Genomic DNA, 18,027 nt, shown 5'->3' on the forward strand with positions numbered 1-18,027 from the left:
TTTAGAAAATATTTTAATTGCGAAAAAAAAATGTAATTCAAGACAATGTACATTTGGTTTTTTAATCATAACACAACAGTTATATTGCAGAATCCTCAGATATTCGTGTGTATTTACACATTTACATATTCGACACCACTCCACACAAGGGATCATTTGCATGTTGCTGGAGAGAAGAGAAAAAAGAAACATGTTAGACGGCTCAATAGCAAATAATTATGACATGAACATATAGAACTTAAGATGGAACAAGTGATCAGATAAACAGGCAGTGGTGACCAAAGGGGGCGGAGCCGAGGAGACAAAGACTGACTTGAGTTACATCACACGTCATTTAGCAAAGCGACTTACAATAAGTGTTGTCTATTGTTACACTGTCTGTCACGCACCAACCGCCAAGACAAATTCCTTGTATGTTTGACATATTTTGACAATAAATGTTTCCGGATTCCTGATCCTGATTTCTGCATTTCAACCATAAGGCACAGAACAAGAAACGAGACAATTTCATTAAATAAACCGATTTACAACTTGCTGTAGATAAGAGCCATTATAAGTACAATTTATAAATGTGTAATTTAAGTGCTACAATTTGTTTTTAGTCAAGGTAGAGTTGACTTAATAGGCTGATAACTGGCCACAGGTTTGTGATTCCAACAACTCTAGAGATCGTTCATGTGTGATGTACAAGTGGATTGATGAGAGATATCAATACAATCTTAATCTTTACTTTGCAGCAGACAAAACTACCTGTTTGGATGGATCTGAGATTCTTCAGGAATTCTGACTTGGTTGCGGTCACCAGTTTTCGATGCTCTTGGTCCAATCGTCTGCCAACAGCGCCCTTCCTCACTTTCTCCCAGTCCTTGTCGGGTTACACACACACACACAAGACGATATTAAAATATGAAAACATTCTCAGTGCACACAGGTGACCAATCATCAGGGTGCAGAATCACTCATTTGTTCGTAGCACATCACTGTAACTTCTCACCGTGTTTGGGAAGGCCTCTCCTTTGTAGTACGACTTGTCTGCTGGATACTCGATTCCCTTGTTGCGTAGCTGCTTCACGCTTACAGCCACCAAATGCAGCTCCTCTCCATCGTAGGCGTACAGCTTTTTGTCCTCACAGGTCATCAGAACGAGATGGTCCCCCGGGCACGAAGTCCCCGTCACTACGCCCAAGACCTGCATGCTTACAATATCTGGAAGGTAAAATTTGTTCCACCAATTGAGAATGTTCTTCTTCCCTTTGTAGATGGTTGAATTGAAGTTTCCAATCGTCAAAGTGGCACCAGGTGGGTTCTTCAAGGAGAGTCTTTCATCTCTGTGTTCGTACATAAACTTCAATATCAATGATGAGTAGCCTGGATCTGCAACACATGTCAAAAGTATTGATTCAATTTGGAAAATACTCATCATAGTAAGACTGCACAACGTGTGAAGCAAGCGTGTGAGCAGTTTACCTTTCTGTCCTTTTGTCAGGGTCAAAAGATCAGTAAACAGCTGATCTGCAGACCTGCAGTCAAGTGAAGAACAGAACTAAAATAAGCGTCGGTACCCACGGCAGTATTTACTGGACCATATTGAGAATATTTTGTAGGAACAATGGACAGAATATAGAAGAGAAGTGGCATGATGGTGTTCTGGTTACAGGGCATAACAGTTGAAGAATCCCCTTAGTGACATCAACAAAATGGCAAAGTTGAGTGCTTTCAATTTCACTTTATTCTTATGTTGACCGGAGTGCCCCTGGAACTATGCTACTATCAACGGGAATTATTGGATGGTACAAATCATGAGAAGTAACTATTGTTATTGTTTTGTTTCAGTTTTAGTTTATTTAATTTAATTTAATAATTTAATATTTCTATCTTATTATATTGTATATAATGTGGATCTTTTTATTCTATTTTCTTCCCTATACATGCTGCTGTGATACCCAAATTTCCCTCTCGAGGGATCAATAAAGTATCTATCTATCTATCTATTGATATCAACATGAATCTTGCCAAATGCAAAACATAAAAGATTGTCCTGTCAAATTGTGTGTTGTTATCTTCATACATTTCCACAGAAGAAATGTGAACATTATCCAGGGGTCCGTTTCAAGAAGCAGGTTTAGTGGAAACTCAGAGTTTGTTAACCCTGAGATGAAGGAAACTCTGGCTTGTCTGTTTCACAAAGGGAGGTAACTAAAGCTCAGGGTCAGTCACCATGGTAACTGAGCCTGTGAACATCACCTGGTCGTATGAGGGGCCGTTTAGGACTTAACTACTGAGACACTCTTAAGCGTACTAATACTCGAAACACTCATGCGCATCTCACTTGTGTGTGTGAGTGAAATCTCACTGGCATACGGAAGGCATCTCAGTTACACCGGAAGGCGGAAGCGCAAAGAGGGCGGGTTTTGAAGAGCGCCAATCTTACGCTGTTCTGAAACCAAAACTCAGAGTTTCCCATCTCAGGGTAAATAAACTCAGAGTTGAGGGTTTGACTCAGAGTTTGTTAAACCTCCTACTTGAAACGGACCCCAGGTCCGGTTTGGTGTCTTCTTCGATCCACACATTTACACTGTTAGAAGCTTCATTCTTGTGGTATATGTGAACATGGGCTGGATAATTAAAAATGATTGCACAAAATACACCTGCCTTTTCTATGTGACTGCTTAGTTAAATTACCCATGAAAAACAACCGGTTCTTACCGAAAGCTTACGGGAACAGCCGCCATTACTCCTCACCTAGAAAACAAAATAATTATGGTTAAAAGTAGTTATCAGTAATTCAATACTAAAATGAGATATTTCTAAAACAATAAGTTACGAGAGGCTGTACTTTATCGTCCAATAATGTAACAGTTTGGGGGTGTTAGGCCCGGTGCGCAGTGGAGGCCACTAATAAGCAAAATACCAGCGATAAATGGAAACTCGGGGCAAATGTGCAGGAAAACGTTTTCCAGCTATTTAGACAGAAAATGCGAAAATGTAGGTCGAGAATGCACTACACACAGGCTTGACATACACACCCATGCTCATATTTAACCACAAGAATAATATCGCTGGTAAAAACTGGAACAATGGTATTGAACCTATGATGTGTTTTATTCAGGTGCATCCTGTGGAACTCCTCTTTAATGGCTTCACTGGTTTGTGTCCAGGGAACAAAAAGGTTTTAAAGACGTTTCAGAGCGACGCACACGTTTCTCACGGCTCTGCATACAGCAGCTTTACTAATATTCTAATGTTGTATAGAAAACTGACGTTTGCAGAAAACGTAATGCTACACAAAGAATGTGCTTGTATGTGAGAGCATGTGCACGATGGGGGATATTACTTATATGAGGACGGATGAGGTTATGTACATATTTGATGGACTGTGAAGAAAAAACAGTCAAACAAGTAGTTATCTGGAAATTACAATATATCTAATCGGGCCTCAATATTCTCTCCCGACGTGTTTAACACCCTGCGAAGTAAAACCACTTCTTCATCAACAGCAGTGCTGTAGTGGTAAAATTAGAGGTGGGTAAACTCTGAATTTTGTGATCATGCAGACCTCGACGCGATGCGAAGCAACGCAACACAAAGCGTCGCGACTCTGTAAGGCTGTCCTGGCTATATTACATTATGTTATCAGTAAAAGTCATATACAATCAATGACAATGAATAAATGTGTTAGTAGTTTGTAGTTTATTAAATTTAGGAAAACAGTAAAGAAAAGTATGTCAACACAACACAACAACACAATTGCAGATTAAGAACTATCTACATACAGAGTCTCCTTTTTACAGTAGTGCCCAGAGGGCCTCCTTGTCCTCCACGTCAGGTCCTGCCTTGCACAGAGGAGCCATGAACCCCAAAACACGCGTTCTGGGGTTCATGGCTCCTCTGTGCTTCTCCTCTCTCTATTGGACCTGGTGTTTCTCCTCTCCCTGTGCTCTCTGCATCATTGGCTGTCCTCTCACTGCCTGAAAAAATATGTTGAATTTACACTGACAATTACACTGACAACATAAGTTAAAGGAACACTCATGTACTTGGAACATGAGTGTGTATGTCATCATAAATAGCCTATACAGCAGGTTTACACACCTCCTGGATCCTGATTGGTCGCTGCTGCAGCCGCAAGTCACTGATTGGATGCTCACAGACCGTAATACAGCGCAGATGAAAAGGATTCAGACTACGGCGTTTATATGTTCGACAATAGGAAACGTAGTCTTAGCTGTTTTAAAATTACACCAAGTTTATTTCGGATTATTCCAACGGAAGAATACAAGGAGCACTGAACTTTGAGGTACGTAAACGCCACTTAGAGGTGCGTAAACGCTATTTATAGGTGCGTAAACGCTTTTTCCAAAATTCTAGAGGTGCGTAAACGGCGTTTACGTGCGTTTACCCTCCACTACAGCCCTGATCAACAGGATCGTCCAGAAAAGAACGTGTCATGTCCGAGAAAACACTTTAGTCTTTAACGTAACAGATCTTATTTTGTGCATATGTGTAAACTGCGCTACAATCCGCCTGATACAGAGTACGTGAATGAATGAGGAAATGAACGCGTGCTGTGTGATTAGCTGGGCGGCTGTCAGAGGAAGGAGACTGGGAAAGAAACTCCAAGTTTATTGAAGAAAACCTGCTCCCGACCAGGTGATGTTCACAGGCTCAGTTACCATGGTGACTGATCCTGAGCTTTAGTTACCTTCCTTTGTGAAACAGACAAGCCAGAGTTCCCCTCATCTCAGGGTTAACAAACTCTGAGTTTCCACTAAACCTGCTCCTTGAAACGGACCCCAGGAGAGGAAGGACCTGGTAAAAACAAGTCTAGAAAATATGTCCCAGAGCAGGATTAGCACCCAGGGGAAACCCCCACAACACAGCACCGGCCATCTACCAAAGAAGATGAATTCTTTAGCTTTGATGAGAGGCAGGAGGACGCCTATGTCTCTGTTTAAAATGAAGTAGCTGAGTAGTTTAAATCAGGGATGGACTCTCTGAATCAGTTTCTCATAATGAAGAAAGTATCACTTAAATATAATGCAGCCACTCCATCCAGTGCCCCGCTGGAAAGACTCTTTAGCCCTGGGAACCAGATTCTCTCTCCATAGAGAGGCTCTCAGATCTAAAGTTTGAGAAGCTTCTCCTCTTGAGGTACAATGTTGTGGCTACTGGTCAGAGGTGAGAGATGAGACTTGTTGGCCCATTTCAACTAAAGCAGACATAAGTAACTTAAAGGTTGCTTTCCCTAGAAACTAATTACTTTTGATATACAGGAACTGGTAAAGTTATTCATTTACATTCAAAAGAGGTAACTAGTAACTAACTAATTACTCATTTTCAGTAACTTGCCCAACACTGGTTTTAACCAGACAAAAATGACAGATTAATCAAAAGTGTTATCACATTTCTTGAAATAAGAATAGGCTGGGTACCTGGTTTAACGAGTAGATTATGTCCGCCGATGTTCGGCCGAAAGAGGAATGAACCTTTGCTGTTGCCACACCGTCCTCAGTCATTGTGCTTAGTCAAATGTGGTCAGTACGAAAGCGGAAACAGAAGTTCTGTTGTGATCAAAATACATTATGTATGTATGTGTATTACGTATATTTATTTGTGGATTTGTATGTATTTGTTTGTTGCTCGCTTCCCATTTGCGTGTGCGTTTTTTGAGACTCACCCGATGGTCGCATGATTTGCAAATGCGTTTTTTCAACATGGATCTTTCTGTAGCCTGCTTTATCGCATAATGGAAATGAACTAAGGAACGGCCGGGCGAATGCAAATGTCTGTGCAAAAGTGTAGCTTCACTTCCTTCTTTCTGTTTTAATTAATATGTTTAAACAAGCAAACTACTTCCAAGCAAATTACCGGTGAGGCTATGTTGAGTAAGGTTATTATTGTATAGTGACTAACTAAGCCTGTTGCAGAAATATGAATATTAAATATAGACATGGATAAGACCTTCAGAGCAGCTTCTCACCACGGCGGAGTTGTTAGTAAATTATACAGAAAGCAAGAAGTGAAGCTCCACATTTGCATTCGGCCTTCCACTCCTTTGGTCTTTTCCATGATGTAAAGCGAGGGAGGGGTTTAATGTGTCGTGTGTTTGTTCTGCTGGAATGCTGTGGTAATTCTCTCTTCTTCTTCATATGTCAGGGCGTCTGTGTCCGTGGGATCATTTGCAGAACTAAAAGCAAAAAAAAAAAAAAACACCATGTAACAATGATGAGTAAGAACTATGAGTTCTGCTTTTAACTGCCTTTAATGCATTTAAATGAGTTTGTTGGACCTTGTTGACGTATTTATCTATTTGTGGTTTTCTGGATGTATCTTTTCCATGTGAAGTTCTGTTGTGTAGTTATGCTGGTCACAGAATTCTTCCTCATAAGTAGACTTCCTCATACGTTGTGGTTTGCATTTCAGCCTCACACATCAAAAAAAACATCTGAGCCAGTTGAAAGGTTTACAATGGTGAGAAGTTGGAGAGGCAATGTGAAGAACTCCGGCACGGACGACTCTGCATCAGCAGTCGTGGACCATATATATGAATTCAACAACAACAAAGTAGCATAAATTCACCATTCAACTGGCTGCTTGCACTTCGACTACTGGTTATTTTTCATATCCCGTATTGTATATTCTTTTATAATACGGGGCAGATGAAATCAAGCGTTCTGATTGGTTGAGAGTGAGTCACGGGGTGTACTGAATTGAACCATATATATATATATATATTGTAGTAGTATAGTATAGAAAAAACCAATCCTTTTTGCATTTTTCTTTATTTTTTATATATTATTATCAGGTTCAAGGAGCAACCTGTACTGCAATGTGAATTTGCAGTTTTGTTTTAGAATAAAAGCTAGGAAATTAAAGCTTTTTAATGCTGTTTTTTTATCGGATTCATCGATTAATCAAAGAAATAATCGACCGATTAATCGATTATCAAAATAATCGTTAGTTGCAGCCCTAATCTCAGTAGTGTGCGCGAGAGCATTTCAATAGCGAACGTAAGAGTGTTTCATTCGTACGTAGTGTCTCAGTAGTTAAGTCCTAAACAGCCTCGTGTGCGTGTGAATCTGTGTTGAATCAGTATATATATCTATTAACATACTTCTGTTAACATACTTTTACCACATTACAGTGTGGAGTTTTGAAATAAGAAAGTGCTAAAAGACTAATTGTGGTCTCGATATATTAAAGCACACTGGTTCATACTAATTGAAGGCAGCTTCTTAGTTTTTTGTATGTTCACACTTCAAAAGCCACGGAATAGGAGTTTAGTCAAATCAGACGTGTGGGGTCAGAAGATCAAAGGTTTATGCTAATCATCATTACGAATGAGGTAGAAACATTTTTTTCAGTTAGTTAACATAATTTTTCATAACATGCTAAAAATACAATTTCATTTACTTCATTTTTGTGACTTGACCTTAACTGCCACGACCTGGCTCTTGGGCCATGACAAAAATAGAGAAACCCAGGGTGGTAGACGGCACGTGTAATTTATTATCAACCAAATAAAGCTCACGTGAACAAAAACGACAGATTCCCAAAACAACAACCAGCCGAGGTCTTAAATGAAACCGGGAGCCTAGTTGCGCTGACGAGCTCCTCCTACCATGGACCTCCAAGACAGGGCAGAGGGACAAGCACACACATACAACACACACACACGGCAGGCTCTGCTCGAAACCAAAGGGCCGTCACACAACAAATGGGGGATAGTACTACTATCTACTTAAAGTGAGGAATTTGTGCATCTGAAAAGATGTATCACCCCTTATTTTAATTCAGGGTGAGTTCATTTTTAATGTGAAGTAACGTATGTGGTGAACACAGCATCCGTAAAGCTGAACATGTTCTTCTTCTGTTGAAAATACTCCCTGGTGATATTAATGATCCTCTTTGTGGACTCTAAACTGACCCCCCAGAAGTCGGCTGCCACCGGCTTCGTGCTGCGTTAAATGGCAGAGAATCACTTCTTCTGATGAGTAAATAAAAACAAAACAAATGAGCAATCTTTATGAATTTATTGTGACTTAAATGATCAATGCATCAACTCTTTATATCTTCTGCCTGCTTTGCATTCATATCTTTATCATAAGTAAGTAGCTGGATCATTAACAACAAGCGTTGAACCACCAGCTCCCCAGTAACTGTCGATGCAGGGAGATCATCATTGTTTTATGGGGCATAACCCCATCAAAAGTAATCATCCTAAGAATTGTTGGCCTTCTCATCAACAGGATATTTATCATTCTCCCTTTTAAGAGGGGCTGTAGAAATCTCCCTCCCTCCAGGTAAAATTCTTTTCTCTCAGGCAATTTATCAGATCTCTACACATTTCCCTTTTATATTTGTCCCTCTTCTGATCTGAGTACTTGGCAGATTTTGGTTTTACTTGCTGTTTGACGTCACCCTCCGTTTTGAACAAGTTGCTCAAACTTTCAACCTCGCCACAGTTGCCGTAGACCCACTTATCATTAGAGTTTGTCCTCAAACCAAACAAATTGCTACATGAGAGGCACGGAGGAGTTTTATTTTCTTCTTCTTTTTTTTTCTGGCTGAGGCTAAACGCCTGGCACCTCACCCACTGTGAAAGCTGGATGGTTCCATCATAATCTGGTTTCTTTTTCCCTTTTGGAGAGAAGGTGAGCACTGCACCAGCTATATACTCGTCCCAGTAGTAGAGACAGGACGCCGCGATGAGGAATCGCCGAGGAAAGGGACCTTTTTTGGGAGCAATAGCACTGGCAGCGGCGATGGAGACTCCGTAGTACTTGACTTGATTTCTGATGCCGGTTCTTTGTGAGACGCAGAGGGTGGAGGAGATCAGCTCCCTTGAGTCACCGAGCTCCAGGCCAATGATGAGCTCTCGTAGGCCACTGAGTATTTCTCCTTCTTCTTCTCGTCCTTTCAGGAAGACAATCTGCAAGCAATTGCAAATTTACTGAGTCATGCTTTAATTGTGAAATGCAACAATGTAGAGTCATTATAGCCTGTGACATATTCTATGCATCTTTAAAAATAAGAATTTAATCATCTTTTTGAAAAACTATGATCCTACCATGTCCAGCACACATGAAAATGGACTCCGTCTGGGTAGGTGGGTGGAAAAGAGCTCAAAGGCCTGAGGGAACAACTCCCTCAACTCAGTTAACACCTCCTCATCCAGCAGGATGCTTTCTGGAGAAAACGTCGGCTCGTTGACTTTCCCCAAAAAGAAGATGCTGTGAAGCATCTGTGGAGTCACAACACATTCAAAGAGGTGTCATTATTTATTCTTGACACGTAATATTTATGTGATTAAAGCAGTGCATTTCAAAAAGAGTCCTCAGACATACCTCATCCAGTAGATGTGTGGTACCACCACCAGCTTTGGAAATCAGCTGAGCCATTTTAACGATGAGCTTATAAGCATTTCGTCTGAATGGATCCTGATCTATCAGAAAGGCTTCTTCTCTAAAAAAGATACATATTTTAAAAGTGTTTAGAAGATTAAAAAGCAGAATGCAGCAATAAGATGTACTTAAAAAACTGTCAATAAAAAAAAGTTGAATGATAACTACACGTATCATTTTTTTAAACCAACGTCTATTTTATAAGAAAACTAAACATTTTCAATTAGGTTAAAAACTGTTTTTCCAATAATCTCAAATCACCCAATTAGATTCCAAAACTATTTTTTTTTAATTTACCCAAGTTTTTTTAACTTCAACTAAGCAGAAACTGTTTTGTTTCACCTGATGACTCATGAATCAGTTTACGCACCTTTCTCTTTGTACTTGAGAAGCCTGAAATAACACACAGCACATTACAACAGTTACACATTTCAACAAGAACAGCGGAAATGATCAATGTGCAGTTCAATAATATGGATATTAAATATCGACATGGACAAGGCCTTCAGAGCAGCTTCTCACCATGGCGGAGTCCTCAGTAAATGAAATAGAAAGCAAGAAGTGAAGCTCCACATCCGCAGTCGGGTACCACTCCTTAGTTTCTTTCCAGTACGTAGAGATCAGGGAGGAGTTCAGTGTGTTTGTTCTACTGGAATGCCGTCGTTACTGGTTTGCTCAACACTGGCCAATTCTCTCTTCTTCTTTAAGAACTTCTCCCCAAAAAACATGAACAACAAAAAGATGATCTTGCCCCAGCGGCAGGACGTCTGCGTCGGTGGGTTCATTCAACCGTGGCGGAGAAGTTGCAGGACTAAAACAATTTTTTAAAATGCTGGTGTCGTAGAAACTTAGTACACCATCAGAGTATCTAGTTTGAACTTTTGAGTTCTGCTTTAGCGGGGCGTGTTGTAATGACGGTACATAAGAATGTAGACGTCCTCGAGCAACGTGTTTTTATATTTCATGTCGATGTGACGACCAAATAACGGCATTTAAATGAGTTTGAAGGTGAAGTTCTGTTGTGTAATAAAGCTAGTCACAGAATTCAACTTCATCATACGTTTGTCGGTTTGCATTTTATCCTCACACGGGTTTAGAAAATATTTTAATTGCGAAAAAAAAATGTAATTCAAGACAATGTACATTTGGTTTTTTAATCATAACACAACAGTTATATTGCAGAATCCTCAGATATTCGTGTGTATTTACACATTTACATATTCGACACCACTCCACACAAGGGATCATTTGCATGTTGCTGGAGAGAAGAGAAAAAAGAAACATGTTAGACGGCTCAATAGCAAAAAATTATGACATGAACATATAGAACTTAAGATGGAACAAGTGATCAGATAAACAGGCAGTGGTGACCAAAGGGGGCGGAGCCGAGGAGACAAAGACTGACTTGAGTTACATCACACGTCATTTAGCAAAGCGACTTACAATAAGTGTTGTCTATTGTTACACTGTCTGTCACGCACCAACCGCCAAGACAAATTCCTTGTATGTTTGACATATTTTGACAATAAATGTTTCCGGATTCCTGATCCTGATTCCTGCATTTCAACCATAAGGCACAGAACAAGAAACGAGACAATTTCATTAAATAAACCGATTTACAACTTGCTGTAGATAAGAGCCATTATAAGTACAATTTATAAATGTGTAATTTAAGTGCTACAATTTGTTTAAGTCAAGGTAGAGTTGACTTAATAGGCTGATAACTGGCCACAGGTTTGTGATTCCAACAACTCTAGAGATCGTTCATGTGTGATGTACGAGTGGATTGATGAGAGATATCAATACAATCTTAATCTTTACTTTGCAGCAGACAAAACTACCTGTTTGGATGGATCTGAGATTCTTCAGGAATTCTGACTTGGTTGCGGTCACCAGTTTTCGATGCTCTTGGTCCAATCGTCTGCCAACAGCGCCCTTCCTCACTTTCTCCCAGTCCTTGTCGGGTTACACACACACACACAAGACGATATTAAAATATGAAAACATTCTCAGTGCACACAGGTGACCAATCATCAGGGTGCAGAATCACTCATTTGTTCGTAGCACATCACTGTAACTTCTCACCGTGTTTGGGAAGGCCTCTCCTTTGTAGTACGACTTGTCTGCTGGATACTCGATTCCCTTGTTGCGTAGCTGCTTCACGCTTACAGCCACCAAATGCAGCTCCTCTCCATCGTAGGCGTACAGCTGTCCGTCCTCACAGGTCATCAGAACGAGATGGTCCCCCGGGCTACGAAGTCCCCGTCACTACGCCCAAGACCTGCATGCTTACAATATCTGGAAGGTAAAATTTGTTCCACCCATTGAGAATGTTCTTCTTCCCTTTGTAGATGGTTGAATTGAAGTTTCCAATCGTCAAAGTGGCACCAGGTGGGTTCTTCAAGGAGAGTCTTTCATCTCTGTGTTCGTACACAAACTTCAATATCAATGATGAGTAGCCTGGATCTGCAACACATGTCAAAAGTATTGATTCAATTTGGAAAATACTCATCATAGTAAGACTGCACAACGTGTGAAGCAAGCGTGTGAGCAGTTTACCTTTCTGTCCTTTTGTCCGGGTCAAAAGATCAGTAAACAGCTCATCTGCAGACCTGCAGTCAAGTGAAGAACAGAACTAAAATAAGCGTCGGTACCCACGACAGTATTTACTGGACCATATTGAGAATATTTTGTAGGAACAATGGACAGAATATAGAAGAGAAGTGGCATGATGGTGTTCTGGTTACAGGGCATAACAGTTGAAGAATCCCCTTAGTGACATCAACAAAATGGCAAAGTTGAGTGCTTTCAATTTCACTTTATTCTTATGTTGACCGGAGTGCCCCTGGAACTATGCTACTATCAACGGGAATTATTGGATGGTACAAATCATGAGAAGTAACTATTGTTATTGTTTTGTTTCAGTTTTAGTTTATTTAATTTAATTTAATAATTTAATATTTCTATCTTATTATATTGTATATAATGTGTATCTTTTTATTCTATTTTCTCCCCTATACATCTATCTATCTATCTATTGATATCAACATGAATCTTGCCAAATGCAAAACATAAAAGATTGTCCTGTCAAATTGTGTCTTGTTATCTTCATACATTTCCACAGAAGAAATGTGAACATTATCCAGGGGTCCGTTTCAAGAAGCAGGTTTAGTGGAAACTCAGAGTTTGTTAACCCTGAGATGAAGGAAACTCTGGCTTGTCTGTTTCACAAAGGGAGGTAACTAAAGCTCAGGGTCAGTCACCATGGTAACTGAGCCTGTGAACATCACCTGGTCGTATGAGGGGCCGTTTAGGACTTAACTACTGAGACACTCTTAAGCGTACTAATACTCGAAACACTCATGCGCATCTCACTGGTGTGTGAGTGAAATCTCACTGGCATACGGAAGGCATCTCAGTTACACCGGAAGGCGGAAGCGCAAAGAGGGCGGGTTTTGAAGAGCGCCAATCTTACGCTGTTCTGAAACCAAAACTCAGTTTCCCATCTCAGGGTAAATAAACTCAGAGTTGAGGGTTTGACTCAGAGTTTGTTAAACCTCCTACTTGAAAATTGTGATTTGCGAGGCCTCAGTCAGCCAAATTTCTAACATTAGCACGTTAGCCGACGTTAGATAGCCTAGTGTTTTCAGCGCACCAACGGCACACGTTATCATCTACGCAACTATCTTAAAAGCGAAAAACGTTTTTTTGTGATGGCTTCACCCATGAGTCAGACACCTTGACGAGACATCAAGGTAGTAAGACAGCTATCTTACTGTTAAGAGTTTTTGAACACAGCCAGTACCTCAAAACTGAAACAATAAGATGTCAGTTTGTTAATGACTAGCAGCTTGTCTTATCAATAATATATTAACCCCAGTAATATCTTCCAAACTTGTGCTCAAATGCAGTAGTGTGGCCTCAATAGCCCTGATGTAGTGTGATAAGTTGCCCAACTTGCGCTTTTTGATGGACCCCGAAAGTGAATAGTCGAGGTGATGGTGTAATTTTGTGTGGAGATACATACATTCTACTCTCACTGCTGTAAAACGTTAGTCTACTGTATACAAATAAACTTGATATTAAAATGAACATGACTTCACCAAATAATCAATATGCTCCATAATGACAAAGAACGTTTTACGTGGATGTTTCTGGAAGACAATGTTCCCAACCAGCTGCATCCAGGGTCCAGCGGAGCTAGGACTCAACTACATTTAAGTTCCCCGTTATGTACTTTTGCAAAAAAGCTTTGGCACTTTTTTCAAAATTCCCGAGCCAAAAATTCCTGTGGAAATTCCACCACTTTCTGCCTCTTTGCAAGACCAGACAGTATTGAATGGCAAAGAATCACTTCTGGTGAGTAAAAACCAAAACAAATCAGCAATCTTTATGTCAATGTCAACTTTATTTATATATTTATTTATATAGCACTTTTAAAGGCCAATGGCCAGCCAAAGTGCTTTACAGGATAAAACAATCAACAGCAATAAATACAGGAATCAGGAAACATTTATTGCCATAATATGTCAGACATACAAGGAATTTGATATGGCGGTTGGTGCATAACAGTAGACAGTACAACAATAGACGATAACAGTGCGTGAGTAGTAAAATAAAAACGTAATGCTATGAGTTAGTTTAAAATAAAAGAATACGAATAAAAGTTAAACAATATTAAAATAAAGTGCACTAGCGAACAGGAAGTGACAAAAGTGACGAGTGAAAAGTGACAGTGACATTCAGACAGTTGGCAGCCATTCAACCTGTAAGAATACGTGTTCAAGATTTGGAGCCTGGTCGGGGTTATCAAAAATTCAGCCGAATGACTTCTCTCGTTCTGGAAAATTTATTTGTCAGATCACAGGTCAAGTATCAGCGCTGCGTTTGCAAAGGCAGGAGCAGTTCAGGCAGCACACAGGCCGGAAGAACAACTAACTAACATCAGCAAGAACATCATGTTTTATAACCCTTGAAAGACAGAGAAGGAAATATTTCTATTGGCCCTAAACTGGCGTAGAGGAGGACCTTCCACCTCCCGCATCTAAGATCCGGTCACATCCAATGTCCAGACTCCTGACTTAACGTAAACATCGTAAACAGAGTGTGTATGTTGAATAGTGTTGGTGTGTCTCTAACCCCCCTTTGGCTGGTAAATCTTCTAGTTGACCCGCAGACCTTACATTCCTCAGCCAGGACATAAACTGACTCCCCATCCTGTCAGACTCGTGTCTGCCTGCTTGGCACATCCTGCTTCCCCCCTTACCTAACTCTTAAATCAAGACAAGACAGCGAACCCCCAACTAAGCCCATGAAAAGAACTTTTGATTATCAAACCACTTTCTTGTGCTTCAGGCAGTTATTGACATTTCTACTAATTGTCCCTCTATATTTTTCCCTCTTATGATCTGAATATAGTAATTAACCTCAGTATATTTGTCTTGAACTTGTACATTGTCAAACAATTAAGAAAAATAGATTATGTGCTTGATTAATTTATTCGTAGTTTTAAATATTTTCGGATTATTCTCCAACTCACTGACTTTATCTAACTAGACAACAACAACTCGCGGATGCTTTGGCAGACTCCCGCATGTGTTCTTGCCCGCGCTTGTAGCCGTCCGGCCGGTGTCCCAACGTGCCCACCCGTCCATCGCTGCTTTATCATTGTTACAGTCCAGAGTCCTTTTTAAGCTGCCGTCCTGCTGCTGGTTCTTGATGACTGCTGGAGTCTTGATGACAGCCCGGGTCTCCTCATGTCCTTTGATTTAAACATTGTTAGTTTTAATGCACAATGATAAACAATAACAAGCCTGGATGTGGATACAGACAAGACGTTAAGGTACAATAAAACATTAGGTTTTTATCAACATAAGTGAATAAATTAAAGGTTGTGAACACACAAGTCTAGTTATATCTCATGTATAACGGAGACGTGAACACCAGCGGAGCAGGCTGCTCTCTGCGGGGTGAGATGAGGCTGAGGGGTCTGACGGTCCCGTTAACTACACCTCACATCTCCCACATCCTGGAGCTAATAGAAGGCTCAATGTTGACACACTGACAACAATAGTGTTGCTTAAGTGACTAACTTCTGCTCTGAAAAAGTCCTAAAATTCCATTGAGTGACAGTTGTGTTTACTCTCCTCTGCCATTGTTGCCTGTTGCTGAGGTGAAATGCATTCTGGGATATTTTGCTCTCACAAAGACGAGTCTCCTCTAATGGGCGGGGTGAGTCACAATAGGTATTTTGAGCATCCTTGGCGAGACGCAGACTTTAGAATTGGATCTGGCTGATCACGTCCAGACAAGAACGCAAATTGAGAAAAGGCCGTGAAAAGGTATGAGTGGGTTGATGTGAGATATCGATACACGCAGAACAGAAAAACTACTATTTTTATCTTTACTTTGCAGCACAGACTAAACTACCTGTTTGGATGGATTTGAGATTCTGCATGAATTCTGGCGTTTTTGCGGTCACCAGTTCTCGATGCTTTTGGTCCAATCGCCTCCCAACAGCGCTCTTCCTCACTTCCTCCCAGTCCTTAGTCCGAGTTACACACACAAGACGATATTAAAATATGAAAACATTCTCAGTGCACACAGGTGACCAATCATCAGGGTGCAGAATCACTCATTTGTTCGTAGCACATCACTGTAACTTCTCACCGTGTTCGGGAAGGCCTCTCCTTTGTAGTACGACTTGTCTGCTGGATACTCGATTCCCTTGTTGCGTAGCTGCTTCACGCTTACAGCCACCACATGCAGCTCCTCTCCATCGTAGGCGTACAGCTGTCCGTCCTCACAGGTCATCAGAACGAGATGGTCCCCCGGGCACGAAGTCCCCGTCACTACGCCCAAGACCTGCATGCTTACGATATCTGGAAGGTAAAATTTGTTCCACCCATTCAGAATGTTCTTCTTCCCTTTGTAGATGGTTGAATTGAAGTTTCCAATCGTCAAAGTGGCACCAGGTGGGTTCTTCAAGGAGATTCTTTCATCTCTGTGTTCGTACACAAACTTCAATATCAATGATGAGTAGCCTGGATCTGCAACACATGTCAAAAGTATTGATTCAATTTGGAAAATACTCATCATAGTAAGACTGCACAACGTGTGAAGCAAGCGTGTGAGCAGTTTACCTTTCTGTCCTTTTGTCAGGGTCAAAAGATCAGTAAACAGCTCATCTGCAGACCTGCAGTCAAGTGAAGAACAGAACTAAAATAAGCGTCGGTACCCTCGACAGTATTTACTGGACCATATTGAGAATATTTTGCAGGAACAATGGACAGAATATAGAAGAGAAGTGGCATAATGGTGCCCTGGTTACAGGGCAAAAATAATTCGAAATAACCGATTGGTATCAACACAAATCTTTTATTTTCATACGTTTCCACAGAAGAAATGTGAACATTGTCCAGATCGTGTTGCTTGGCGTCTTCTTAGATCCACACATTTACACTGTTGGAGGCTTCTCATTTCATTATATATGTCAACATGGGCTCGATAATTATTAATGATACACATAAAAAATTAAAAACTGGTTCTTACCGAGAGCTTACTGGAACAGCTGCCATTCCTCTGCACTTAGAGAACAAAATAATACATGTTAAAAGTAGTTCTCAGTAGTACTCGAGTAAACAACAAAATAAGACGGTAAAGGAACAGCACGGGGGAAACGCTAAATAATATAATGCATCCCTAAGAAGAAAATATACCAGTTGGTAGAAAAATCAACCATATACGGACTTGATTTTTTCCCCATCATATGACGTCATGCAAAAAGTACAAACAAATTTACCAATTTGGCCACATCATTTAGCAGATACAGATACGGAACATTTCTGGATTCGCACGTAGAATAACAGCGTTGTAAGAACTCGGCTTCGCCCTTTGTGTGATCACAAGAACAGATGACTCAACTGGAAAATACTCGGGCCTTTCCCCACGGTCGCTTTTATTCTCCTCACTAATCTTAAACCTATCCAATCTGAAAAGTACACGCAAATATTAAAATGATTTCACCGGAAAACAATGTTTACAAAACAGAAAGTAACCATGTTGTTTTATTATGGTCGATAACGTGACGAAGTTGTTTTAACAGACCGGAAAAAAATTATATATATTGATCAAAAGGGTGAGAGGAATCCTTTAAGATTAAACATGTATTACATTTATTGAAATAAGAGTAGACTTGGTACCTGGTTTAAGGACGGGGTTTTCTCCGTCGCTGCTAGCCCGGAAGTGAACATTCGCTATTGCGACACCGCCCTTAAACCCGTGTGCTGCGTTCAAGTGCGCATCGGAATTACAAGGGCATAACGCGGAAAATTACAGGAACTCTGTTTTTCTAATCAATTGTAAATTTCCCTTTATTACAGAAGATGCCAAAGCCTTCGACGTTTCACATTTAAATACATTTATTTAGCCCGTAGATCTGGTTGTTTACGGTTAAAATGCACCTATGGTTGAAATGCAGTTTATTGTAAGTCATGTAAAATCACTCTCCATTCTTTTATGTCACTTGTCTAGACCATACACACTACTTGTTGTACCTCCAGCTCCCACGGTATGTGTATCACGTAATAAATAAAACACTCAACAATTTAACTAGAAGGACTGA

The 18,027-nt window shown here is 40.4% G+C and overlaps 2 protein-coding genes across 4 annotated transcripts; both read right to left on the minus strand.

The window, feature by feature from the left end:
• Nucleotides 1-48: 48 nt before the first annotated feature.
• LOC144383031 (uncharacterized) lies at nucleotides 49-6,072 on the minus strand. Its single transcript, XM_078080938.1, has 6 exons — nucleotides 5,433-6,072; nucleotides 2,707-2,742; nucleotides 1,468-1,520; nucleotides 995-1,374; nucleotides 751-865; nucleotides 49-166 (listed from the first exon to the last, which is right to left on the minus strand). Exons 2-6 carry the CDS (start codon nucleotides 2,730-2,732, stop codon nucleotides 153-155), a joined length of 588 nt encoding a protein of 195 aa, XP_077937064.1. The 5' UTR covers nucleotides 2,733-2,742; nucleotides 5,433-6,072; the 3' UTR covers nucleotides 49-152.
• A 1,946-nt stretch (nucleotides 6,073-8,018) lies between these two features.
• Nucleotides 8,019-17,715, minus strand: LOC120826469 (uncharacterized). 3 transcript variants are annotated; one of them, XM_078080935.1, is made up of 10 exons: nucleotides 17,606-17,668; nucleotides 16,956-16,990; nucleotides 11,964-12,016; nucleotides 11,490-11,870; nucleotides 11,246-11,360; nucleotides 9,927-10,662; nucleotides 9,775-9,797; nucleotides 9,348-9,465; nucleotides 9,071-9,244; nucleotides 8,019-8,932 (listed from the first exon to the last, which is right to left on the minus strand). In XM_078080935.1, the coding sequence occupies exons 6-10, from the start codon at nucleotides 9,927-9,929 to the stop codon at nucleotides 8,270-8,272; spliced, it is 981 nt and encodes a 326-aa protein (XP_077937061.1). In that variant the 5' UTR covers nucleotides 9,930-10,662; nucleotides 11,246-11,360; nucleotides 11,490-11,870; nucleotides 11,964-12,016; nucleotides 16,956-16,990; nucleotides 17,606-17,668; the 3' UTR covers nucleotides 8,019-8,269. The 3 variants fall into 3 exon arrangements, 2 of the variants coding, with proteins under 2 accessions (XP_077937061.1, XP_077937062.1); XR_013450881.1 differs by lacking the exons at nucleotides 8,019-8,932; nucleotides 9,071-9,244; nucleotides 9,348-9,465; nucleotides 9,775-9,797 and having other exon boundaries at nucleotides 10,545-10,960; nucleotides 17,606-17,661; XM_078080936.1 differs by lacking the exons at nucleotides 8,019-8,932; nucleotides 9,071-9,244; nucleotides 9,348-9,465; ... (3 more) ...; nucleotides 11,490-11,870; nucleotides 11,964-12,016 and adding exons at nucleotides 13,794-15,165; nucleotides 15,834-15,948; nucleotides 16,074-16,453; nucleotides 16,547-16,599 and having other exon boundaries at nucleotides 17,606-17,715.
• Nucleotides 17,716-18,027: the final 312 nt, after the last annotated feature.

This window comes from Gasterosteus aculeatus, chromosome 10 (genome assembly GCF_964276395.1).
Source record: "Gasterosteus aculeatus chromosome 10, fGasAcu3.hap1.1, whole genome shotgun sequence".
NCBI lineage: Eukaryota > Metazoa > Chordata > Actinopteri > Perciformes > Gasterosteidae > Gasterosteus > Gasterosteus aculeatus.